Here is a 26,963-nt window from a genome sequence, read left to right as displayed (position 1 = left end):
AGTAGAGGATGACAGAGGATGAGATGGTTGGATGGCATCACTGACTCGATGGACATGAGTTTGAGCAAACTCTGGGAGTTGGTGATGGACAGGGAAGCCTGGCATGCCACAGTCCATGAGGTCGCAAAGAGTCGGACACGACTGAACGACTGAACTGATGTAATAGTTTACATCAGCTAATCCCAAACTTCCAGTAGAAAACTTTCTTGGATAGGTAAAATTCTACAGCTGGAGAAGTGTCCGAGAGTGGCTGAGTCTTTACTGAACCTGGGGATCGGTACTGAGAAGGCAGCCCCTGATGGCCAGCAGCTACCTGGCCTGCACGCTGAGGCTCTGGGCTGCCTGCAGCCCATCACCACCAGACAAGGCCACTTGGTGGCGGACAGATCAAGATCCAAGCAAGGCCTCTCCATGATTATGTCTGAACACAGACAAAAACACTGTTCCCCCAAAATGACCAGTAGGAGCCAGGGCTGCTGCTTTCCCAATTAGAGCCCAAGCCCTATTCCATCCTTCCCACCTTGAAGGGAGGAATTACGGAGACCCAATCACAGAATTAGCCCTATTTCCTGACAGCATTCTACACAAAGTGAAGTCCCACTTCCCTGATTTCTCCCCAAAATCACCCACCGCCAGTCAGAATCTCCTGAGCCACCTCACACTTCTCCCTCAAAGTATCAAGGAAACAAACTCAACTTTGACTGCAAACATGCTCCTGGTTTTGGCTGGAGGGCATAAAACTATACTCTGATAACTGCAAAAGGATTTTAAAAAAGTATTCTTTATTCCTTTGTCAACTTTCCCACATGAACATGTATTACGTTGATAACTGATAAAAACGAACAAAAAAAACAAGTGTCTTTTTTCTGCTGCAACACCTGGCATGTGGGATCTCTAACCAGGGACCGAACCCATGTCCCTGCAGTGGAAATGTGGATTCTTAAACACTGGACCACCAGGCAAGTCCCACAAATGTTAATTTTTAAAGGGGCTAAGGGACTAACTGATGGCAACCTGCTATCCACTGGTGATAGCAGAGGCAATGAGCCATCTGCACGACCTCTGTCCCCTCAAGAGTGGCCTGGGGAACTGGTGTCAGGGCCTGTAGTGGGACACAGATGAAGGACGGCCTCCTGAAAAGTGTTTTCTCAAGAAACTGTTCCTGCTCCATCACGCAAAAACGGCACAAGCAGTAAAGGTTTGAAAAGCGCAGGCTGAGCTCACCTGGGGTCTCTGTGGCCTGATGCCAAATGCAAAAGACAGAGGCCAAGAGGAAGCAGGGCCCTCACCTCCCAGCTTCCTTCTGAAACCAGTCCCCTGATTTCAGTTGAAATTCAAGCCCTGGTTAGAGATCCCACATGCCAGGTGTCGCAGCAGAAAAAAGACGCTTTTGTTTATTTATCAGTTATCAACATAATACATGTTCATTGTGGGAAGGCTGAAAAAGAAAGGAATAAAGAATATTTTTAAAAAATCTTTTGCAGTATCAGAGTATAGTTTTATGCCCTCCAGCCAAAACCAGTTGGTGACACTAACAGTTATCACCAACCACTTTTCCCAGAAAGACACATCGTCCATGGGATGACAGAAACAGCTTATGTGAATAAGGAATTTTGGAAAACTTTGAAGACCTGGAGCCAGGGGTTAAAAAGCTTATAGTTCAAGATGGTGGAGATGGACTTGGACTCATCTCCTCCTGCAAGAGCACCAAAACTGCAACTAGGTGTCGAACAACCATCAACAGGAGGAACTAGAACTCACCAAAGTAAGATGCCCGACAAAAAGGCCTCAGCAAGACGGTAGGAGGGCGCAATCACGAAAAAATCAAATCCTACACCCGCCAGGTGGGTGACCCACAGACTGGAGAACAGTAATACCAAAGAAGTTCTCGCACTGCTGTGAAGGTTCTGAACCCCACGTCAGGCTTCTCAGCCTGGGGATCCGACAAAGGGACTGGGAATCCTCAGGGAATCTGACCTTGAAGGCCAGCAGCATTTGATTATAGGACTCCCACAGGACTGGGGGAAACAGACTCCAGTCTTGAAGGGCACAAATGAAATCTGGCCCACACCAAGACCCAGAGGAGAGGAGCAGCGACCCCACAGGAGACTGAACCAGAACTACCTGCTAGTGTTGGAGGGCCTCCTGTGGAGCATGGGTCGGCAGGGGCTCACCACAGGGACGGACACTGGCAGCAGCGGTCCAGGAGTCCGCCCCGGCATGAACCCTCTCGGAGTTCATCGCCAACTCTACCACAGAGCCCAGGGCTGGGTCGTCTCAGGCCAAACAACTACCAGGAAGGGAGTGCAACCCACCCATCAGCAGACAATTGGATTAAAGCTTTACTGAGCAAGGCCCTGCCCACCGGAGCAAGACCCAGTTTTCCCATCTCCAGTCTCTCCCACCAGGAAGCTTATACAAGCCGCAGCCTCCTCTGTCTGAGGGTGGACAGAAGAAGTAAGAAGAACCACAGTCCCACAGCAAATAAAACAAAAACCACATTAATCAGCATGAAAAAGCAGAAAGTTATGTCCCAGATGAAGGGACAAGATAAAACCCCAGAAAAATAACTAAGTGGAAATAGGCAATTTTCCAGAAAAAGAATTAATAATGATAGTGAAGATGATTCAGGATCTCAGAAAAAGAACGCAGGCAAAGAATGAGAAGATGCTTAACAAAGACCTAGAAGAACAAAAGAACAAAGATGAATAACACAGTGGAAGGAATCAATGGTGGGAAAACTGAGGCAGAACAACACATAAATGACTTGGAGGACAGAATGGTGGAAATCACAGCCACAGAACAGAATACAGAAAAAAGAAAAGAAATGAAGACCGCCTAAGAGACCTCTGGGACAACATTAAACGCACCAACATTTGAATTATAGGAGTCCCAGAAGGAGGAGAGAGAGAGAAAGGACCTGAGAAAATATCTGAAGAGATAAGAGCTGAAAACTTCCCAAACATGGGAAAGGACACAGTCAACCAAGTTCAGGAACTATAGAGAATCTTAGGAAGGATAAACCAAGGAGGAACACACGGAGACACACAGTAATCAAACTGACAAAAATTAAAGACACAGATAAAATACTAAAAGCAACAAGATAAAAACTACAAATAACATACAAGGAAACTCCCTTCAGGCTATCAGCTGATTTCTCAACAGAAACTCTACAAACCAGAAGAGAATGGCATGATATATTTAAAGTGATGAAAAGGAAGAACCTACTACCATGAATACTCCACCCAGCAAGACTTTCCTACGAACAAAGCCAGTGGAGGTGATGGAATTCTAGTTGAGCTGTTTCAAATCCTGAAAGATGATGCTGTGAAAGTACTGCACTCAATATGCCAGCAAATTTCGAAAACTCAGCAGTGGCCACAGGACTGGAAAAGGTCAGTTTTCATTCCAATTCCAAAGAAAGGCAATGCAAAAGAATGCTCAAACTACCGCACAATTGCACTCATCTCATATGCTGGTAAAGTAATGCTCAAAATTCTCCAAGCCAGACTTCAGCAATACGTGAACCGTGAACTCCCTGATGTTCAAGCTGGTTTTAGAAAAGGCAGAGGAACCAGAGATCAAATTGCCAACATCCTCTGGATCATGGAAAAAGCAAGAGAGTTCCAGAAAAACATCTATTTCTGCTTGATTGACTATGCCAAAGCCTTTGACTGTGTGGATCACAATAAACTGTGGAAAATTCTGAAAGAGATGGGAATACCAGACCACCTAACCTGCCTCTTGAGAAATCTGTATGCAGGTCAGGAAACAACAGTTAGAACTGGACACGGAACAGACTGGTTCCAAATAGGAAAAGGAGTACGTCAAGGCTGTATATTGTCACCCTGCTTATTTAGCTTCTATGCAGAGTACATCATGAGAAACGCTGGACTGGAAGAAACACAAGCTGGAGTCAGGATTGCTGGGAGAAATATCAATAACCTCAGATATGCAGATGACACTACCCTTATGGCAGAAAGTGAAGAGGAGCTAAAAAGCCTCTTGATGAAAGTGAAAGAGGAGAGTGAAAAAGTTGGCTTAAAGCTCAACATTCAGAAAACGAAGATCATGACATCTGGTCCCATCACTTCATGGGAAATAGATGGCGAAACAGTAGAAACGGTGTCAGACTTTATTTTTTTGGGCTCCAAAATCACTGCAGATGGTGACTGTAGCCATGAAATTAAAAGATGCTTACTCCTTGGAAGAAAAGTTATGACCAACCTAGATAGTATATTCAAAAGCAGAGACATTACTTTGCCAACTAAGGTCCGTCTAGTCAAGGCTATGGTTTTTCCTGTGGTCACGTATGGATGTGAGAGTTGGACTGTGAAGAAAGTTGAGCACTGAAGAACTGATGCGTTTGAACTGTGGTGTTGGAGAAGACTCTTGAGGGTCCCTTGGACTGCAAGGAGATCCAACCAGTCCATTCTGAAGGAGATCAGCCCTGGGATTTCTTTGGAAGGAATGATGCTAAAGCTGAAGCTCTAGTACTCTGGCCACCTCATGCGAAGAGTTGACTCATTGGAAAAGACTCTGATGCTGGGAGAGACTGGGGGCAGGAGGAGAAGGGGACGACCCAGGATGAGATGGCTGGATGGCATCACGGACTCGATGGACGTGAGTCTGGGTGAACTCCGGAGTTGGTGATGGACAGGGAGGCCTGGAGTGCTGCGATTCATGGGGTCGCAAAGAGTCGGACACGACTGAGCGACTGAACTGAACTGAACTGAAACCATCCTTACAACAAATGCTAAAGGAACTTCTCTAGGCAGGAAACAAGAGAAGGAAAATACCTATCTACAGAAAACAAACCCAAAACAATTAAGAAAACAATAATAGGATCACACATATTGATAATTACCTTCTATGTAAATAGATTAAAAACACCAACCAAAAGACACAGACTGGCTGAGGAGATGAAAATATGTGAATATATGCACTTCCACTTATCACATCACTCTGCTTGATCCTTCAAACTGTATGTAATTATTTTATATTGTTAGGTTAAACACATTCCCCTGTGGCCTGCAACTGTAATGACCTTTTATTTTTTTTTGGTCTGGCTACTGACTGTGAAAACCGGTAAGTATTTTTCATTATTGTGATTATGTAACTATTACTCACTTAATAACATTGTATCATGATTGGTCAACAGAAAAATAATAAGAGTTTTGTATCACCAAAATTATCATTTAATAGAAAACCTGTAGTCACTTTTTAAAATCCAGATGCATATCAGAATTATCTTGGAATTTTTTGAAAAATACTAAAGGCCAGATATTGCTATTTTTTTTCTTTCTGCCAGAGCTCAATATGTTTCTAATGAGCAGCCATGTTTAAAAACTGGACTATATAAGGATCTTTTACTTTTATCTAGTTTGTTTCACTTTTTCTATTTCATATTCAGCGCTCCCATTTAACTTAGTTTGTTTTCCAATTTCTCCATCTCTCTTTTTCTGATGTTCTTTCTCAAGCCTTTATCAAGAGTAGTAAAGCTCTTGTATACATATATAAAAATAATATGCATAACGTATATTTTAGAAAACATGAATTTTTGCCTAACTAAAAAATTTATGACATTTTGATTCCACGTGTTTGACTTAGCCTGAATAGAATGTTAAATTTCTAAAAAAAAAATAGATATGCAACAAGCAACAAAGGTTTACTGTATAGCACAGGCAACTATGGTCAATATCTTATAATAACCTATAAAGGAAAATAATTTCAAAAATAATATATGTGTATATGTATAACCCAATCACATTTCTGTGTACCTGAAACATTGTAAGTCAACTACACTTCAATAAAATACAAATATTAGAAGAAAAAAGCTTGTATTTATGGTTTTGGGGGGGTTTTGGGTGGAATGGGAGTTCATTGAGGAAATCTGCCCCAAAATGGCAATATTTTTTGAAGCACCCTTGTCAGATCAAAATTTACACAAAAATAAATATGTTTTGGGGAGATGGTGTAGCATTTTGTAAGGTACCTAACATGAAACAGGTAAATAAACGTCATAACGGATAACTTTGTGTACTGTACTTGTTTTGCTTTCCAATACCTTTTTAAAGACAACGTATATACAATAAATGTTTTTCATGTCTATTTTGGTCGCGTGGGGTCTTCGCTGAGACGCACAGGCTCTCGAGTTGTGGCATGGAGGCTTCAGAGCCGCGGCATGGAGGCTTCAGAGCCAGAGGGCTCGGTAGTTGCAGCACAGCCTCAGTTGCCTTCAGGCATGTGGGCTTTTCCCGGACCAGGGAGCGAACCTGTGTTCCCTACACTGCGAGGCAGGTTCTTAACCACTGGACCATCAGGGAAGTCCCAATAAAGTGTATTTTAAGTGTAGAGTTGAATGAGTTTTGATCAATGGATGCATCTATATGTATGTTAGCTGCCCAGTTAGGTCTGACTCTTTGCAACCCCAAGGACTGTAGCCCACCAGGCTCCTCTCTTTATGTGATTTCCCAGGCAAGAATACTGGAGTGGGTGGGCATTCCCATCTCCAAGGCATCTTCCCGACCCAGGGATGGAAGCCCGGTCTCCCTCACTGCAGTTAAGATTGGTCACTGTTTGAGCCACCAGGGAAGCCTATATGTAGCCCCTACTCAAGACAGAGAACACTTCCGTCACTCCAGAGAGCCCCTTTCCCAAAGATGCCACTGTTCTAATGTGTATCATCGCAAACAGCCATTTAAAATTCAACCAGGGACTTCCCTGGTGGCCCAGTGGCTGAGACTTCGTGCTCCCAATACAGGGGGCCCAGGTTTGATCCCTGGGTCAGGGAACTAGATCCTGCATGCTGCAATTAAGGCCTGGCGTAGCCAAATAAATATTTAAACAAGTAAAATCTAAACAGTGCTGGAAGACAGCTACCATTCTTTCCCTTTTGTGAATGTGGATTCCTTGAGCCCACACTCAGTCACTTCCTGAAGTGCATGACGACAGAGGCGGCCTGATGACAAAGCGAGAGAAGAACGTGCACAAGTCCTGCCTGGCCTCAAGCCCACGGTTTTATCAATGGGCACACTCGGTACATACAGAGCTAGGACACAGAAATTGAGAAAGGGGATCTCACCTCCGTCATCTCCAGAAAAGCTCCAAAATAAAGACAGGAAGCCACGGCTGAGGGCTTGGGTTTGCAAATCAGACCTGAGTTTAAGCCCCTGGCCCTGCAACTGACCAGCTGTGGGAGCCTGAAGGAGCTATTTGAGCCTGTGCTTAGCCGCTCGGTCGTGTCCGACTCTTCTCCACCCTCAGACTATACCCCGCCAGGCTTCTATATCCGTGGGAATTTTCAGGCAGGAATACTGGAGTGGGTTGTCATTTCCTCCTCCAGGGGATCTTTCTGACCCAGGGATCGAACCTGCATCTCTTGAGTCTCCTGCATTGCAGGCAGATTCTTTACCTGCTGAGCCATCATGGAAGCCCGTGTGGAACCTCGTCTGGTCTAGCAAGCAGGACAGCAGCCAAGTCTCCCTCCCAGGGCCGTGGTGACAGAAGCCCCAAAGGGTGCTGAGCCCGGCCCCTGGCTCAGAGCAACATGAAGCACCCAAACCATGATCACCTGAGGATGCGCTCCCAGGCTCAGATTCTCTTCTCTTCGGAGACCGTTTCCAGCTCTACTGACATCTGACTGAATTACTAAGAGGATGAAGGTGGAAAATATCTTGGTCTAGCTTGAGAATTCCAAATAGACAAAGCAAGCCTCGCACCTTTTTGGAGCCCACTTCAATACTAGGAGAGGACCTCGGGAAACACGGTTCTGGCTGTTGTCTGTCCCTAAGCCCGAGTCACATGGAGCGGGGACACAAAGCTGTAGACAAGGAGGCTCTCACAGCCAAACCTCTCTTCGGAGGACTCCCCGGCCATCCTTGCTGGGGTCCTGCTTTGTTTCAAAGGCTGGAGTTCATTATCAATGAGGTTGGGGAGGTGAGGCAGGAGAGCGCAAAACTGGCTACAAGAAACACAGGTAATCAATACTCGACATACTGGTTACCAATTTTATTCAATCAAAAGTTTACTCTAATTACATCAGTAGCTTTCTTTTTCCCACCTCCTCTGAGCACTCTCAATGGTGGCTCTGCACTTAACAAAAAAAGAAAAAAAAAAAAAAGAAATACTGATGCCTGGGCTTGACCCAGGGAAATTCTGATGTTACTCGTCTGAGGATGTGGCCGGGAAATAGAAATTTAAAATTCCAACTCCCTGGGTGATTCTAGTGTGCAGCCAAGATTGCAACTCGCAGTTCTAAAAGATCTGTGTCACCCCTGGGTCAAACAGGCTACATTTAACTTCCTGATCTTGCAGAAGCTGCCCCTCCTCTGGCTCCATGGGCCCTGTGAATTCTGGACCACACATAAAAACAAGCCAAATCAGAAACAAAAGCAGGCCTCTGCTTCACAGCTTCAGGCCACACACAGAGAGGAAGTAACTGTACACTAGCTTACAAAAAATAAAAATCAGCCATAAGGGAAAGCCCTTGACTTGAAAAGAGATCCAGGCAAGTAAGTACAATAGGAAAAAGATACTGAATCCCTCAACCTCTAAAGTGTTCTCTACACCTCTCCACAGAACTGTCTTCCTTGTCGTGTGTTGGAAGAGACGTGTGTGTGGAAGGTTTGAACAAGAGTTTAGCAAACCTGGACTGCAGCTCTGTGTGACGTTTAGACACACCAAGTCTGTCTCCTAACTTCTTTTTTTAAACTATGTGTTCCACCTGGGAGGAGCTGATAAGGGTGTTATTGATTTATTTGGCTGAGTCGGGTCTTGGCTGTGATACGTGGGATCTTCTACCTTCATTGGGGCATACAGGATCTCCAGTTGCTGCATGTGGGATCTAGTTCCTGAGACCAGGGATCAAACCCAGGCCTCATGCACTGGGAGCACAGAGTCTTAGCCAATGGATCACCAGGGAAGTCTCTCAGTTTCCTTACTCATAACATGAAGTTAAAGCCAAAATCTTCAGAATAATCCTCAAGGAATAAATGTTAAAAAAAAAAAAGACAAGTGTCCTTTCCCTTCTGCTCCTCAAGCTATCCTTAAGACCAGAGGGTCCTAGCCCGGGCAGTACTGGAATTACCTGGGTGCTCTTAGATGTGCTGAGTTGGCTTCAGCCCAAAACAATTAATCAAATTGTGGAAAGGTTTGGAAACTCAGAAACTAGTGTTTAAAAAGCTCTTCAGGTGATTCTAATGTGCAGCCACAAAGCTCAGGCGTTCTTTTAACTAACTAGATCTAAGGGTTCATCGCCTTGAGGCTAATTATAAAACTTCCCAACTCTGGGCACTTCCGCGATTCAAAAAGTCTGTTCCATTTCAAATCAACTAAATTCAACCAGCCACAAAACTGTAGCATTATTTGGTACTGAAAACCTACAGGATAGCCACTGCTACTTCAAAGTGTTCTGTCAAATTACTTGCTCTTCCAGGGTTGGGCACACAGACCATTGTCCTATGTCTTTCAACAGTCTAGCGAGAAAAATGTCATCATTCATCCCATTTCCAAAGGGAAAATGAAAGTATCAGAACTATTAGGGTCCTCTGATTCCAACTCTCATGCACTTCTGGTAACAGCCCAAATCAAGAAATCATGACTTTAATCATTTGCAGGGCTTGCTGGGCCTTACCCCCAGATTAACTCAGTAGTAGTCTGGTAGGGTTTGAAAACTTGGCCATTTCTAACAAGTTCCCAGGTGATGCTGTGGGTCTGGGGACCACAGTTTGAGAACCACTGCTTCAATGTTGCCTTTCCCTTTAGGGTGGAACTTACTTGGCACAGAAATGGAGTAGTTCAAAGTCAGATACAGGTAGAGTCATTTCTTCTTCCATATTGGCCTTGGGACTGGTGTTCCCTAAGACTGCACTTTTCAGGGAAGAGACTCCGGACAAACAAGTAAAAAAAAAGGGTCTGGGCTGAACTTTGGTCATTCCCACTCAGGGACAAAGCCAAACAGCAAAGCCCTGAAGGATTCCAAGCACAGAGAAACATTCCCACAGATAGCCGATAAGACGGTGAGACATCCCGAGCTCCTTAGGTGTGGCCGCCCCAGTCTCGACGGAAGTTGACTAGATAGGTACCCGGGCACCAGTTAAGGTGCTGAACTGCGTGGCGAAAGTACCCTGACCTCAGGCCCCTGGCATCCCTCCGCGGAGTTCCCAGCATCTAATACACGCCCGCCCACAGGCTCCTTCTCGTTTCTTTTCTCCACGCCACTGGCCCGAATACTCAGACGCACGTCGCCCACTTCCCCGAAACCCAGCGACTTTAGCACAACTTCCAAAAACCCCAACGCCCCGCTCCAAGCAATCTCACTTCGCTCTCTCGTCACCTACACATCCACTTTTACAATCCTTCCTATTTTCCTCATTTTCCACCCCCTAAGTCCATTTTCAATGACATCTCTTTGTTCTCTTCGCAATCACCAAGTCTCATTTCTAACCAGCACTGGTGGTCCGGCTCACCACTACCACTCAACCCCCACAACTTACTCAAGCACGTACCTACTCCCCAAGCCCAAATACCCTTTCCCGCGTCCCCAAGAGTCAGGGACAAGCCCCCCACCCCACAACAGAGGCACAATTCTCCGCCCAGAGCCCTTCCCCCACCCCCGACCTCGCCCCCCCATCCAACCTCCCAACCTCCTCTCCCCTATCGCGACAGTTCCTCGTCGCACCCCTTCCTCTCGGTCCCTGCCCTCTCTATTCTGCCTCTGACCGGCTCTCTCAAGCCACTCTGCAGCCCCTAGTCGGCGGGCAACGCCCTCCTTACCATGAAAAGCCGGAGGAAGCCGGAGTCTCCAAACCCGGACTGAAAGAGACAGGAAACACCCAGCTCGCGTGAGCCGCCGGCGGAGGCGGGGCCGGGGCGGGGACTTCCGCTGCCTGCACCTCACTTCCGCCCCGCAGAGGACACCTTCCTAAAGGGTCCGTCATACTAATACTAGATAGAGATCGCTTTTCTTCCAAGCTCCCTAGCTAGAATGGGTTGCGTCTCTTCTCGGCTGGGTCAGGCGTTTATCCCTCTCCTGAATGCTCCGCTTTTCCAGCTCCCATATTTGACAACAAGATGCAGGGAGGTTTTCCCATCCGGACGAAGCAGCTCTTCGGAACTGTCGTTTACGGAACTGGTTGTTGTTTTCCGACGGAACTCTCAGAGTGAACACCCCGGGGCAAGATGGCGGTCGGGCCTCGGCCGCTGCCCCGGGTCTGGCAGAGCTGGGGGGTATTGGGCTGAAGCGGTGGTAACTGCGGCCCCGATCCCGAGCGCCGGGGCCTCGAGCGGATAAAGGTCTACGGCCTGTGGGTAGCGAGTGGTAACAGGGCTGTGGGTTGTCCGGGTGGTAGGATCGGGGTCTGGGAGGGAGTTAGCCCTAGGGCCGGGTCCCTGCTTCGCCTGGTCGGGGTTGCAGGTGCTGGGGGCTGGCTTTTGGGCTCCAGGGGACGTTTCTCCGTGGCCTTTTAATTTCCGGAGCTACCGAGATAAAAAGAGGCAATAGGCCATTATAAACAGACTAGTGCTGGATGAAAAAAATTTGTTATTGTGGTTGTTGATGCCGAGGACAGACGCCGGGCCTCAGAAGTCATCCGAACTGGAGTTCCAACCGATTCCCTATAACCTTGAGTTGAATTCCTTCCCTTCTCTGTGCCTCAGTTTCCAACTCTGTAAAATGGAGTAACTAGCTCCTGTCAAATGGAGGAGCTCGTGTAACTCAAGTTTTAGTACGATGCCTGACGGCTCTCAATAAAAACAGCTACAGTTATTGATAACCGTAAAGAAAAACCTGGTAGTAATCTGACTCTATGTTGGCCGCACGGGCAGTCTGGCATTCTCGACTTTGCCTTCTGTGAATGGGGGCGTCCCTGGGTCTTCTCTGTTTCACTTAAAATAAGTAATTGTTTTGGAGTTAGAGATGAGTTCAAAATCAGGAGCCTTGTGAACTCTGACAAGTCATGCCCCTCTCTGAATATCGTTTTCTCTGTGGGAAGGTGGTAGCATGCACCTATATAGGCTGCAGCCTTCAATAAATGATAGCTGTTATCATTAATCTAAGTCCTGTTGCTTATTCTTGAGAAAATTAGGCTATTGAGACCTGATAGAGCTGTTGAAGAGTCAGAGGTGATTAAATATCTGTACAGTATTTGACCCATGGTCCATGCTTAACCAGTGGTGATGGTCATTCAACCTGGCTGCCCAGCTGTTCCCACCATGAGTGGAGAATTCTTTGGGGCTCAGACAGCAGTTGGTATTTATGGTGCTTCACCTTTAGATGACACTCTCTGGTCTGTCAGGCTCTTTCATAGTTCTCCATGAAGTTGATCTCATCTAGAAAAGACTGAATCGCTTATGGAACTGTAGAAGTAGGGTCCTAACTCTATTAAAATCTTGGCTCTGTCCCTTACTAGTGGTCTAACCTGGGCTAGGTGTGTGTGTGTCAGTTGCTCAGTGGTGTCCGACTCTTTGTGACCCCATAGACTGTAGCCCACCAGACTCCTCTGTCCATGGCATTCTCCAGGCAAGAATACTGGAATGGATAGCCATTTCCTTCTCAGGGGATCTTTCTGACCCAGGGATCAAACCCGGGTCTCCTGTGTTGCAGGCAGATTCTTTACCATCTGAGCTCCAGGAAAGTCCCAAACTTCAATTTACAGAAAAGGAAATTGAGGCGTACAGAGGATAAGGAACTTGGCCAAATGAGAAAGAATCAGAACTGAAAAAAACCAAAGGCTGCTTTGATCCAGGGCTTTCTCTGCTATACACAGCCTTTTCTTTGACCCTCCAGGGCATTTAGCAGAGTAAGTACCTCACAAATACTTCTGATGTGTTTTTATTTGATTGATGAACTGTCATCGGCATTATGCAGCTAGAAGAAGTGAAGAAGAAAGGATTCGAAAAACTGCAAAATATAGGCCATTACGTGGTGTAAACAGAAACCAGCATATAGCATTGCCAAGGGGTTGGTGAGCGCAAGAAAGAGCCCCCTGGGAGAAGTGAAGCTTTGAGATAGCCTTATAGGTGCTTCGTCGCAGTTTACATGCAACCTCCCGTTTTTCTGTCGGGGAAAAGCTCTCTCTTCTTCTTCCTTCCCATCTTTCCCTTGCCCCCCAAGAGAGACTGTCTCCATGTTAAGGAAAGAGTATACCATTGTGCTCATGGCTTGGGCAGGTTTGTTTGCAGCTCTGAGAGGCTTGAAGCTGTCCCCCAGTCTAAACAGGGCCCAAGCCCAAGGGTTCATAGCCCAGGTGACAGGACTGGTGATAGAAAAAAAACTTTTAACAGGTGACCATTCTTTCCTACCCGCAGACCCAGAGTGCCTGTACAGATAAGGGCCTTTAGTAAAGAGTTTTTAAAAGGCAGATCTCTGTGTGTATAAAAATAATCTGTCAGGCTTATTGACTGTGCACCCTGTCAGCCACTTCGACGGGTGCTTGATGTCATCATCTCATTCAGTCCTTATGATCAGCCTCTAAGCTGATTAACAGACAAGGCAGGACGGCTCAGAGCTATATCCCTGCAGTACATGGCACAGCTATGGATCGCTCCAGCTCTGCGTGCCTCTCACAATGCCATGTCGCCCGACCACATGCCTTCTGTGGAGAACTCGAGAAAACAGACCAGTTAGGGAAGCAAAATGTCCCCCAGTCCCACTACCTCAAAGCAACCATTCTTCTGTAATTGAAATATAGTTGATGTATAATACATGTAAGTTACAGGGGTGCAATATACGGTGACTCAATTTTTAAAGGTTGTCCTCCATTTGCAGTTGTAAAACATTGGCCACATTCCCCCACGTTGTACAAAATATCCTTGCGGCTTGTTTTGTTTTCTGTTGCTGCACTGGGTCTTTGTTGCTGCGTGTGGGCTTTCTCTAGTTGTGGCGAGTGACGGCTACTCTCTAGTGGTGTGCGGGGTTCTCATTGCCGTGGGTTCTCTTGTTGAGGAGCTCAGGTTCTAGAATGCAGGCTCAGTAGTTGTGGAACATGGGCTTAGTTGTCCTTTGGCATGTGGGATCTTCCCAGACCAGGGATCAAACCCCTGTCCCCTGCATTGCGAGGCTGATTCTTAACCACCAGACCAGCAGGAAAGCTCCTGTAGCTTATTTCATACCTTCCAGTTTGTACCTCTTAGTGCCTTACCCTACACTACCCTTTTCTCCTTCCCTGGCCCCACTGGCAACCACTTGTTCTTTATATCTGTAAGCTTGCTTCTTTGTTATATTCACTGGCTAAAACAAGCATTCCTGTTTTTTCCCCAGTTTTGTATCTACCTGTGCACAGGACTTTTTCTTGATGTAACTGGGGTCATAGGGAAGAATCTTTTGTATTCTATTACAAATTAATCCCTAAAGGGATGTTGCTTATAAACCTAAATTATACTCAGTGGCCCATCTTTGGGAACTCTGCCTCCCAGCTAATGAGCCTTAAGCTAAAATACCTTTGTTTAGCTCACAGGAAATATCCTGACCAGGCCCACCCATGAGTGACTGCAGGGAGGAAGACATGAACACATCCCGTCGGGAGGCTGACCGGAACCAAGAAATGTTTGACTTTATTCCCTCCCTTTTTAGCATAAAAGAAGCTTGAATTCTAACTCAGGCAAGATGGTTCTTTGGGACATGAGTCCACCATCTTCTCGGTTTGCTGTCTTAAATAAAGTCACTGTTCCCTGCCCCAGCAGTGGTCTCTTGACTTATTGGACTGTTGTTTGACAAGCAGTGTGAGCCTGAACTCAATGACAGTATTGGTTCACAGCCAGCCCCTTTTTCATTTCTTAAGCATAAACATTTTTCCAGTTTGCTAAAAATGCCAAACATAATTTGCAATGGCTTTTAAACATTCCATTCCCTGTGTTATTCTTTCTTGGTTGCCATCATAAAGCCTACAGCTCTAATTCAGCAACTTCTTTGGGCTTATTCTCAACCTGCTTCCTTTAAACTGAGGGCTGGGGAGATACATGTGCCATTTAGATCTGATATTAATTAAAGAGGACACGGGTGGGTTTTTTTTTGTTTGTTTGTTTTTATTTAAACCCTGTTTAATTACTTACTATTTAAGCCCTGTTTTTATTACTTTTTTTTCAGTGAAGAAGATAAGATGAAGCCCTGCCTATAAAACTCAATCCGAAATCTGGATCTTTTTTCTTTTGCCAGAAAAGACAAGCTCCTCTGAAGTGAGAAGCCGCCCTCAGCCGTGAGTCCTGTGTAAGATCACTAATGATTACCTGACATTTCTGCGTCACCAGCAGGTCCTCAGGTGAGAAGACTATTGCCTATCTTCTCACACTCCCTCCTGGGATCAGGTGAAAGTTTCAGGATCGAATTACAGGTACTTAGTCACAGTCTGCACGCAACCTCCTGTCTTAATATTGGTTAGAAGCTCCCTCTATTGCTCCCTTCTCCACCACCGCCCCCCCCAACACTCCAGGAGGGTCTGTCTCCATGTTGTCTTGAGAATTACTGATGAGAGACCAGCATGTTGGCAAAGCTTTGTTTACCAGCTGTGGATCAGCGTTGAACAGGGGTCACACAGGTGCCTCGATGTGTGGACATGGGAGGAGCCTCACATGACCCTTTTTATCCTGGATGTTTTCACGTGGGCACTGCTTTGCGTGGGGTAACCTGGTAAAGAGATGGTTTTCCAGAAGTCTGAATTTCTGAATAGTTCATTTCAGTGCCTGTGTCCAGCAGGCTGATTATTTTGCATAAAAGGACAAAGTTTTCAAGCATCTAAAGACATTATCTCAGTGTGAGAGGCTCCATGGACCGGTGCTGTGTGCTCTAGGCTGATAGCCACAACCACCCCTTCGGGAAAAGACAGTTACTGCTGATTTAGATGACACTATAATGGCTAATTGAGAGCCTCTGTCCAAGAATACCAGTCTGTGGATGGGGGCATCTCTGCTCTAATGTCTTCATCAGCCCTTGGCCAAATGGGAATAGTAAGGACAACAGAATAAGTTGTCCTTAGAACCAAACATTCAATGTAATGGATTGTCTCACATTCTGGAATCACGTACCTTTGGCTTTCTTTATGTTTAATTGGCCCTTAAAAAAAATGAAAGGCTTCTTTTGTGCTGGGCACAAAGTAGGTATCAGTAAATATTTGTTGAGTGAATGAATGAATAAAATAATGGTAATAGTAAATAATTATGTTTAATGTTTTGCCCTCCAGTCTTTACTCAGCAAAATAAAAGCTGACTGTTCAGTGAAATATCCAGGGATCTTTGACTTAGAGGATGCCTGGTTTGAATTAGAGCTTTATAGATAGAATCGATTCATGCTTTGTTTATTCATTAAACGATTACTGAGCCTGAACCCTATGCCAGGCCCTGTGTTCTTTCTCTTAAGAAAATGTAATTATTTAGTATGGGAGAAAGCGTTGCTGGTCTGGGGAGTTGCATGAAAGGAGCTGATAGGAAGTTGGGACTCGTGCCAGGAGAGCCATTAGCCCTTGGGGAGGGTGCCAGGGCTTTCTGCCTTTTGCTCCTAAGCCCCTCTCCGTGAGTGTTTTTCGTATCATGACTGACATCAGCCACTGGCTGTTTTCCTTGCAGGGTTTGTGCAAGTTTGTAAACATGTTCACCATTTCTCAGACTTCGAGAGCTTGGTTTATCGACAGAGCCCGTCAGGCTCGAGAGGAAAGGCTTGTACAGAAGGAACGAGAACGGGCGGCCGTGGAGATTCAGGCCCATGTACGGAGCTTTCTCTGTCGGCGTCGACTGCAAAGAGAAATCAGGTGGGGGCCAGGAATCCTCAGCACGTTTTTTTTTTTTTTTTAATGTTGTTTTCTGCAACTTTAAAAGGTATATTTATTTTGGCTGTGCCGGGTCTTTGTTGCTGCACGCCAGCTTTTCTCCAGTTGTGACAAGCAGGAGCTGCTCTCGAGTTGTGATGAGAGGGCCTGCTGCTTGTGGTGGTTTCTCCTGTTGCAGAGGACGGGCTGTGGGCACACGGGCTCAGTAGCTGCAGCTTGCAGCCTCTAGAGTGTGGGCTCAGTACTTAGGCACTGGGGCTTAGTTGCTCTGGAGCATGTGGGATCACCTCACACCAGCAACTGAACCCACGTCCCCTGTGTTGGCAGGCAGATTCCTAACCACTGAACCACCAGGGAAGTCTCAGTACGTTTACTTTTATTCCCAATAAATAGGGGGGAAGAAAACCAGTTAGTATTTTCTTAGAGTTCTTAAACAGCCTTCTAGCTGCTGTGAGCTCCTAACTAAAAAAATGTGTTTTGTTTTTTTTTTTACCCTTCCCTCCCTAGGAGAGAGATTGATGAGGTTTTTAAAGCAGAAGACTCTGGGTTCAGTAAAAGAAGCGCACTTTGTATTTTTAAGATTGCCAGGAAACTGCTGTTCTTGTTCAGAATTAAAGAGGATAACGAGGTAAAATAATAACAGCAACACACGTCATGCTTACTATGTGTCAGATCCTTTTATAAGTGTTTGATAAATGTTAACTCGTGTAGTCCTTACAGCAGTTCTGTGAGTCAGGTTCTGTTACCCCCACATCCCGCCCCTTTTGTTTTCTTGGAAGCTGTTTTGTAGGGATTATACCCACTGCTGAGAATCATCATGATTTTTTTTTTTTTTTTCAATAAAGAAATTTGGGGGATTTTTTTTGCTTGTTTATTTTTTACCATTTATTTATTTGGCCATGTGGCATGTGGGATCTTACTTCCCTGACCAGGGATCAAACCTGTGCCCCCTGCAGTGAAAGCACAGAGTCTCAACCACAGGACGGCCCTCATCACGATTGGTTTCATGGTTTCACAATTGCTTACAACTCCTCTAAGCAGTTTTCCTCAGATGCCTATAGAAGCCAGACAGGTCAGCAGATGAGTGAGAGAAGCTGTTCAAGAGTTACAGCACAGTACAGGTCATAATTCATGGTAACTGACAAACGGTGGTGAGGGCATCGGTGGTGAGGGCATCGGAGGGAGAGGTGGGCTGTGCCATGAGCAAGCAAAGGAGCAGCCATCCCTCAGGCTCCAGCCGTTGGGGGACTGATACTCTGTTATTTTTTAAAGAGATGCTGGAGATCTTTTCTACTCAGTTTTCTAATTTGAAAAAAAGTGAAACTCACTCAGTCATGTCCAGCTCTTTGCGACCCCATGGACTATAGCCCACAAAGCTTCTCTGCCCATGTGATTTCCCAGGCAAGAATACTGGAGTGGGTTGCCATTCCCTTCTCCAGGGGCTTTTCCTGACTCCAGGAATCGAACCCAAGCCTCCTTCCTTGGCAGATGGATTCTTTACTGTCTGAGCCACCAGGGAAGCCTGGTTGGCAGCTAATTTGAAATTTCTTTTAAAATCCTGCAAAGCAAACAAACCATGGTAGTTGTACCTTTGGAGTTAGAACCATCAGCCTAGAAAGTAGGATTCCAAGGAAGGAGCTAGTTATCTGTGACCGTTGTAAGGATACCATTGGGGAGTGCCTCTGTGTTCCCGGGGTTCAGGCATCCATTGCAGCTAAGCATCTCATTGCACCAGACCCTCTTCTGGGCACTGGGGTTCCCGAAAGAAACAAAATGGGCTCCATAGCCCAGCAGGGGGGAGAGGAGGACGCTGGCACTGAGCCCAGTCACACAGGTGAGGACAGTCAGCGGGGAGGGAAGGGCTCCCCGGTGAACAAGAGGCAGAGACTGCAGCTTAGTGTGGCCGGGGGCCGCCGGGCCACACTGATTCTAAGGGTGGACCCAGGGTTGGCAGAGCCAGAGCGTGACCCAGGCTCCAGTTTCCACTCTTCTTGCTTTTGCGTTTCAAGATACAAGTGATGATATGACAGCTTGTGAGGCAAAAGTCCATATGCATGGTGCTTACAAAACAGCAAATGGCTGAGCACAGTTGAGGAGAGACAGCTGCTGGTCTGTGGGACTCCAGGCCCAGTTTGCCAGGCTAATCTTGTTTTCCAAAAGGACCCCCACTCTAGAACACACCCAGGGCTCCTCCTGCCTGCGGGCCACCTGTTGGAGAGCCTTTCCTCAGTCTTTCTGATATCCTCGGTCTCCACATCTGCCAGTTGGAATTAAATAGGGTCCCCATGTGAGTCATTTGGCATGCCATACCAGGGGAACAAGTGAGGCCTCCTGATGTCTCTGTTCATCGGGAATGTATAACCCCCACTGTGCCTCTCTGCAGAGATTTGAGAAGTTGTGTCGCTGTGTCCTGAGCAGCATGGAAGCTGAGAACGAACCCAAGGTGAGTGGGGTTGGTGGGGGGGTGCCAAAAAGTCTCCTACGACCCCGCAAGCCAGCCTGCTTGGCTCTGAAAGTGCCCTTGAATGTTCTGACTGTTGTATATAAGTCTGCTTATGTTCACGTGGGTGTGCGCGTGTGCTAAGTTGCTTCGGTCATGTTTGACTGCAATCCTATGGACTGTAGCCCTCCAGGCTCCTCTGTCCATGGGATTCTCCAAGCAAGAGTCCTGGAGTGGGTGGCCATGCCCTCCTCCAGGGTATATGTTCACATCCACACGCAAATAAGTAATGGATCAGAAATATTAACAAAGTGCAGCTAATTTCCTCAGTCTCTGCATTATCCAAGAAGCTGTGTTCAGCCCTTGCCTCTTACTCAGGATGGCAAATCCCCTTACCAGGCTGTTTTACCTTTGAGTTTAGTGTTAAAATGAGTCCTGTTGTTTAGTCCCTCAGTCGAGTCTGACTCTTTTGCGACCCTATGGACTGTAGTCCGCCAGGCTCTTCCATCCATGGGATTTCCCAGGCAAGAATACTAGAGTGGGTTGCCGTTGCCTTCTCCAGGGCATCTTCCAACCCAGCAATTGAACCCGTGTCTCCTGTACTGGCAGGTGGATTCTTTACTGTTGAGCCACCAGGGAAGCCCAAGAGAAATCCTACTTATTTATCCATTCATCCCCCGCCTCATCTGACTCTAGACCTGGCTGTTTGATCCCATTCCAGTGTCTGGAATATATGTTGTTTGATCCATGTAACCTCTTTTTTTCATGCTTGCAGGTGTGGTACGTGTCCCTGGCTCTTTCCAAGGATCTCACTCTCCTGTGGATTAAACAGATTAAAGACATCCTGTGGTATTGCTGTGAGTTTCTTGAGCAGCTCAAGGTAAAAAATAAAAACAAGACTGTAAACCTGTCCTTCCCACGTGCGGGCTGTAGGGTGTGCTTTCAGGGTCCTCGTGACTCGCTCATAGATGTTACTATCTGTATGATCTCCCAGTGGAGTCTAGTGATGGATTACTGGGGCCCTGTCCCCGGAGAGAGTGAGTTGGATGCTGTTATCAGCCTGAGCGCCTTTTTCATGCCCAATGTTTTGAATATTGACTTGGTCTCACCACAGTCTTGATGCCAGGAATCTGTTGTTTTCCCTTCTGTCCTTTTGATGTAGTGGGTACTTTAGAGTTGACATTATTATATGAGTCAGGCCCCTTGTGACAAGTGCAGACACCCAACGTGAGTGCAGCCGGTAATACACACAGGCTAAGGAAGGAAGAGGACGTTCCGTTGTAGAGTCTTTCTGTAACAGGCAGCTGGAGATGACTGGAGCCAGGGGCTGGTGGGGTTGCCATCTCTTAACTTATCTCCTCTGTGCTCCCTTTGGGAATCCTCTCAGCCTCTCCTGCTGTAATCACGGTGGCCAGCAGTTCTGGGCCTTACGTCCTTACTGTATCCTGACCGAAGGGAAAAGGGAGGGCTCCCCTCCACACACCAGTTCACAGATCTGGAAGGACTCGTAAAGGTCCAGTGGGATCCTGGCCTCAACCCTGCACTGGGCACGGTGGCAAGACAGATGGGGTGCCACCCTCACCCCACCTGGCCCAGTGCCCTCCCATGTGCTTTAGGAAGGTAGGCAGGGTGTGTGTGTGCCAACAGCGGCCGTTTCCACTTCGCTCGTGTGGAGGCTAGACGTTTCAGAGGCAGAGGCTTGGCACAGATTCCGCTGGTGACTGAGTTATGGAGCAAATGTTGCCAGAGCCCCCGGTGATCCATTCCCAGACATCTCTCTCAAGGCGCTCGAGAATGGCTCTCTCGGCCTTGACCCAGGAGAAAGCATAAATTATAGTCATCATTATAGGAATAGCGAGTATTACCTAGTGTGATCTGTGTGCCAGGCACTGTTCTTGGTGCTTTATATACATTAATCCATTTATGTCTCATAACAACCCATTGAAAGAAGCAGCGTTACTGTCTCTAGTCAACAGGGGAGGAAGTACAGAGAGGTTAAAAAACTTGCCCAAGGTCACACAGCTAGTAAGTGGTAAAGCCAGAAGTCTGAGCTCACTGTCCTTGTTCTGTTCAATTCATTTCTTCTCTGTGGCTGCAGTGTGCATGCACACATGTGTTAAATACTAAATGTGTACATATAAGCAGGCCAGCACTGGTCATCTTGTTTTCTAAGATTCTCAGTTCACCAGTCTCAAGAGTCTTTCAGGTTCTGTGGTCAAGCCCTCATGTGCCAAAATCCCCATCATTTAACTCCTGAAGTGGTGACTCCTCAAGAGAAAAAGAATAAAAGCTTAGTCAGAAAAGTTGTAAATGGATTGCTTTGCTGCCCTGGGCTGGAGAGCGGCGCATGTCTCAATCTTACTCTGTTGTTTCTAGCCGGAAATTTTACAAGACTCCAAACTCATCACCCTGTACCTCACGATGCTTGTCACCTTCACGGACACTTCAACGTGGAAAATTCTCCGGGGAAAAGGTCGGTGAGACTCACTTCAAAGTCTTCCCCAAGTCACATTTCCATAGAGTCTGGGGGACATTTTCAAGAAGTGTTTTTGCCGCCATGAGCCTCAGGGAAGGGCCTGGAACCACACGCATGGAGATGCCCTTGGCGTGTCTCATCCTGCTGCCCCAGGGTGTCTAGAACACGCTCAGTATTGAAAGAAGGCACAGTCCCTCTGAGCTCACTTGTTACAGCGCCCAGAGCACCGCAGCCTCCAGGCAATCATATTCACTTAAGCCTCCTCACTTCACATGGAGGATGTTCGCAGCAAATAATTCTATCTTAGGGACTTCCTGGTGGTCCAATGGTTAAGACTCCATGCTTCCAATGCAGGGGGCGTGGGTTCTCAGGGGAGAACTAAGATCCTGCATTCTGCACAGCGCAGCCTAAAAAAACTAAAAGCTCATAAAATAATTCCATTTTGCCCATAAAACTGCCTCCTCCCCTGAATCCTGAACTCAGCCTCACATCTCTCATACGTTCATGTTGTTCATCCATCCATCATAGCCTACTCTGTGTGAGGTGCTGAGGAGGCACCAGAGATGCGGGAAAGGTCACTGTCCTCCAGGGGCTGTAGGGCTGAACTCTGTGCGCCTGCCCCTCCTCACCAGACTTGAGTGTGGGGGCCAAGAGGAAACAGATGTTGGAGAGAGTACGGGGCTTCCCTGGTGGCTCAGTGGTAGAGAATCCGCCTGGCAGTGCAGGAGATGTGAGTTTGATCCCTGGGTCGGAGAAGAGAGTGGCAACCCACTCCAGTATTCTTGCCTGGAGAATCCCAAGGACAGAGGAGCCCTGTGGACTACAGTCCATGAGGTCATAAGAGTCAGACGAGACTTAATGACTGAACAACAACGTGTATATATATATTTTTTTATATGAATATGTGTGACTGTATGAGTGACGTATGTACAGGTCACGACACCAGTGTGCCAGGTGGCACTTGGAAGGAGGAGCCCAGGAGAAGCGAGGTGCAGTGGGGTAAGAGGCCCTGCCTTGTGTGGGGCTCAGGCTTTCCTGACGAAGCGGTGTCTGAGCTGAGAGCTGGAGGGAGAGGTAGGGTGCGCAGAGGACAGACAGAACTGTGAAGCAGAGGAAACTGCGTGTGCCAAGGCTGCAGGCCAGGAAAGAGGGATTCTTTGGGGCCTTATCCTGGACTCTGGGTGGGGAGGGATGGGGGAGCAGGCATTTAAAACTCATGTTCTGGGCCCTGCCAGGGACCTTGTGTCCCAGTGGGAAGCAGAGGTCGCTGCAGTGGGTACAAAGTGCCAGGCCATCGGAGGGATGTAGAAAGGTGCTGCAGGAGCTTGGAGGCCGAGGACGATGCTTCTGGGAACGGATAGCACCCGTCTCTTAAGAAGTGACCCTTGATCCAGGCCTTGCAGGAGAGAGAGAACCTTGGAAATACCGCATCTCTTCTGATACCAGGCCCAAGGGGAGCAGGAAGGCAAGCCAGAGGAGCTCTGGTTTCCTTATGGCCTGGGGCCTGGGCACATAAACAGTTCACATGACAGTCCTAGGTTTTTTGTTTTTTCTTTCTCAGCCTTTTTTCCTTTGTTTAGGTGAGAGTCTTCGACCAGCCATGAACCACATTTGTGCAAACATAATGGGCCATCTCAACCAGCGTGGGTTCTACCCTGCTCTGCAGGTCTGTCGCTTCTTGCTCTGATGTGTGGCTTCATTCTCCAGTACCTGAACTTGGGTTTTAGCTCTGGTTTTGGCACATCTGCCACCCTCCTCAGAGCAGCACTTTCTGCAGAAAGGGCTTACGGCCCAGCGCCCTCTCTGCCCTACCCCGCCTTCATGGTTTGTGTAAAAAGAGGACAACAGCTGGGACCCCTTTCTTGTGTTTACCTTTTAGTTATAAGGACAGTCCAGTCACTTGAAGCTTAAGCTCAGGCAGGAGGCCTCAGGACGCACCCTGTCAGGCTCCTCCTTGGTCAGCGTCTGGAACTGTCTTTCTCGTTCCACCTCCTCCAGCAGCCTTCGGTCCACCCGGCATGTTATCAGGCCAGTTTGCACATCCAGGGAATTGTCAGAAATCTGTCTCATCAGTGTTTAAAAGTACTTTGGAATTCCGCAGTTTGAAAAATGTCATGGATTGAGTCCATCCTTCCACCTGGGGCTGCGGTGGGCTCTCGTCTAGTTGGGCTTCCTTTTCTCCTCACGGTAGCCCTGCAAAGCGCCATGGCGGCCCAGGGTGGATTCTCCACAGCTCCTCTCAGTGGCAGCTTCTGCTTCACACCCTAACTCCAAACTGCTTCTAAAATAATTGAGATCTTAAATCTGGTATTCTTCCTCTCAGCTGTGAATTTTTTTTTTTTTAGCTATTATTCTTAAAAACTTAAAAGTAATACTTAGAGTGGGACAAATCGGACCTCCATACCCATTACTTTTCTTTTATTTTTTTAGAAACATCCTAATACAGTTTTTTTTTTAATCTGAAGCACTCGTTGTACCTTTTCTACGTACACGTGAATATAAAGTTGGCATCACCCCCTGACCAGTTACGATGTTCTTTTCAGATCCTGCTAACCCATGGCCTGGCGAGACCCCGGCCTTGTCTGTCCAAAGGCACTTTAACAGCCGCCTTTTCCCTAGCGATGCGGTAAGTAGGGTGCTGCAGCTGAGGGGCTGGTGTGCTTCTGAAGGCCCCTTCTCCTGCAAACTCCTTCTGAAGAAGGCCAGCTAGCGAGTGTTTTCAAATCTTCTGTCACAGCTGCTCTACCACTGTAGCCAGGCAGCCACAGACGGGGATGGCTGCATGTTCCCAGGAAACTATAGTACAAAAATCAGCAGTGGGCAGATTTTGACCTGCGGGCAACAGTTTGCCAACCTGGTCTAGACTGTGTTTACCACTTAACTAGCCACATGGGACTGTTTCAAATGGAAACTTATTAAAATTAAATGCAATTAAGAATTCAGTTCCTTGATTTCATTAGCCACATTTCATGTGACTCAGAGACCACAGGTGACTAGTGAAACCCATATTGACAGCACAGCTAAGGAACATTTCCATCATCACAGGAGGTTTGGTTGGATAAGGCTGCTCTATCTGATGAGAACTCTATGTAAAAAGTCCAAATAAAGGGGAGATTAGTGACGTAGTTTATTTAAACCACTGTATCTAAAATTGCCATCTTTGCATAGAATCAATACTTTTATTTATTCTCATTAAAATTGTGTGCACACTCAGTCACTAAGTCGTATCCAACTCTTTGTGACCTCACAGATTGTAACCAGCCAGGCTCCTCTGTCCATGGGATTTCCCAGGCAGGAATAACTGGAGTAGGATGCCATTTCCTTCTCCAGGGAATCTTCCTGACCCAGGGATCGAACTGACCTCTCCTGCGATGGCAGACGAGTTCTTTGCCCCTGAGCCACCTGGGAAGCCCTGTTGCTGACTTAGCACGCAGCAAACACACCCGTGTCAGCATCACAGCGCTGGCAGCCCAGGAGACCCTCTCTGCTTCCTTTCCTGTCACTACTACCCCTGCTGTCCCATGTATATAGTTCCTTATCCTGCTTTTTTTAAGTTAATTAAAGCCTGAGGATTCTCTTATGTCAGTAAAACTTCAGTGAATTGATTTTTCATAGCTACATGATAAGCCATCACTGGTTCAACCCTTCCCCCAGAGGATGGGCCCATTTTGCGTCCAGTCTTCCTTGAAGTCCTGTGAAGCATACCTTCAAGGGATTTGGGGGTGTTGGTGGGATTGTTCTTTTGTTCCAGGTTCGCAGTATAGTCCTCCTGAGTGAGGTGATCTGTCTGTGTCTAGCCCTGTGCTTGCCGCACAATTTTCAGACAATCTGATCCGGCCGTTCCTCATCCACATCGTGTCCGTGCCCGCCCTTGTGACTCATCTCAGCACCATGACCCCCGAGGTCAGTGGGCTCTGCACTCCCCCAATCCCACTTTTGCCTTTGTCCTTAGAATAGAAATTTTAGCCTCTTTTCTTGATGTTTCTCCAAAATCAGTAGCCACCGTAGACATACTCATGCTGGAAGCCCAAAGAAAAGGGGTCTCATCTTTGTTTTCTCCCTGGTGATGGAGAACATGTTTGGCAGCCAGGGGGTGGTCTGCAGGTGATGGGGTTCATGCTCTGGTGGGAAATTCCTCCTGTCAGCCTCCGCTTTAATAGTCTGCGATTGTTTGCAGCGCCTCACTGTTTTAGAATCTCATGACATGCTCCGTAAATTCATCGCATTTTTAAGAGATGAAGATCGATGCCGTGACGTGTGTGAAAGCTTGGAAGGATGCCGTACGCTTTGTCTCATGGGTGAGTACCCATGGTCGGAATTTGATGGTGTCCCGGGCGTTGGGAAAAGCCCAGGTGTTTTGCTTTCCACCATTCTGGAGGCCACGAGCTGTTTTTAGTACAAACTGGAAGTGCTTACAGTAAAAGGTAAATAGTTAGAGTAGACACATAAAATTGAAAGTCACATGGAGAATATATCAGCCTGGCAGACTAGCTGAGTGACTGTAAGTGAATGTTACATTTCAGCCCTTTTGTTTCCTGGCAGCCAAGGGAAAAATGGAAACGTGTGAGTTCCTGGAGAATTCTCAGCTCAGCAGAGCAGAGATCACAGATGGGTGGGGCTTAGACCGGAATGGAGTCTGTAGCATTTACTTTATGACATTTTTATTTAGATGAGGAAAGGGTTTGTGGATAGGAGGGTTTAAAACAGCAGAGGTACAGAATTCTGTTTGCCTAATTAGAGGAAATAGAGGAATTAGAAACTAGAGGGGGGAAAAAAGGTTAGAGGAAATATGAAAAGGTTCTTGGGGCTACATTTTAAAGGAGTCAGTGGTAAGAGTAAGACATGAAGTAACTTCAGTGAGCACGGAATAACAATGGTTTTCCAGGACTTTCAGATTTTCTTCAGGAGATCATTCCTTGTGTTGACCCTTGATTTTAGAATACTAGTATAATGAAGTGTTATACTCACTTAAAAATCTGGCCTTTTGCCTGTTAATTCAAATAACCCTCACATCAAGATAGGGGATCCTTGTTGCAATGTTGCAGAGGAGGAAGCAGACTCGAGGGGTGGTTTGAGGGTCGGCCAGCTTGCCTGCAGCACAGCCTGGACTGGAGGCTGGATCGGCCTGTTTCTGAGCCTTGACCTGTGCTGCAGCCCCAGCGCCACAGGACCCTCTCCGGGGACTTTATTCCTACCCATGGACATGGGTGCCTGGGCCCAGGGCACGGAGCAGGGCCGGGAGGCGAGGAAGCATGTCGGCCCCGGCCCATCGCACTCCGCCTTCTGTCTT

The 26,963-nt window shown here is 47.0% G+C and overlaps 2 protein-coding genes across 7 annotated transcripts in view; one reads left to right on the top strand and one right to left on the bottom strand.

The window, feature by feature from the left end:
* The window catches only part of KCTD10 (potassium channel tetramerization domain containing 10), a 35,098-nt gene extending 24,235 nt beyond the window's left edge, over positions 1-10,863 (bottom strand). Inside the window, exon 1 of one of the 2 annotated variants that reach the window (XM_040250926.1) lies at positions 10,777-10,863. In XM_040250926.1, coding sequence (XP_040106860.1) covers positions 10,777-10,779 — 3 coding nt within the window. In that variant the 5' untranslated portion in view covers positions 10,780-10,863. The remainder of the gene's footprint in view (positions 1-10,776) is intronic. The other variant, XM_040250928.1, reaches the window with a different exon arrangement.
* A 288-nt stretch (positions 10,864-11,151) lies between these two features.
* Positions 11,152-26,963, top strand: part of UBE3B (ubiquitin protein ligase E3B) — a 47,191-nt gene continuing 31,379 nt past the window's right edge. The window contains exons 1-11 of one of the 5 annotated variants that reach the window (XM_040250924.1): positions 11,152-11,295; positions 15,155-15,205; positions 16,558-16,739; positions 17,265-17,385; positions 19,141-19,200; positions 19,973-20,077; positions 21,574-21,670; positions 23,254-23,339; positions 24,217-24,299; positions 25,471-25,576; positions 25,851-25,971. In XM_040250924.1, coding sequence (XP_040106858.1) covers positions 16,579-16,739; positions 17,265-17,385; positions 19,141-19,200; positions 19,973-20,077; positions 21,574-21,670; positions 23,254-23,339; positions 24,217-24,299; positions 25,471-25,576; positions 25,851-25,971 — 940 coding nt within the window. In that variant the 5' untranslated portion in view covers positions 11,152-11,295; positions 15,155-15,205; positions 16,558-16,578. Of the gene's footprint in view, positions 11,311-15,154; positions 15,258-16,557; positions 16,740-17,264; positions 17,386-19,140; positions 19,201-19,972; positions 20,078-21,573; positions 21,671-23,253; positions 23,340-24,216; positions 24,300-25,470; positions 25,577-25,850; positions 25,972-26,963 lie in introns of all 5 variants that reach the window. The other 4 variants (XM_040250921.1, XM_040250923.1, XM_040250920.1 and 1 more) reach the window with 4 other exon arrangements.

This window comes from Oryx dammah, unplaced genomic scaffold (genome assembly GCF_014754425.2).
Source record: "Oryx dammah isolate SB20612 unplaced genomic scaffold, SCBI_Odam_1.1 HiC_scaffold_12, whole genome shotgun sequence".
NCBI lineage: Eukaryota > Metazoa > Chordata > Mammalia > Artiodactyla > Bovidae > Oryx > Oryx dammah.
The sequence above is the reverse complement of the archived record's forward strand: the minus strand, read 5'-3'. Positions and strand labels throughout refer to the sequence as shown.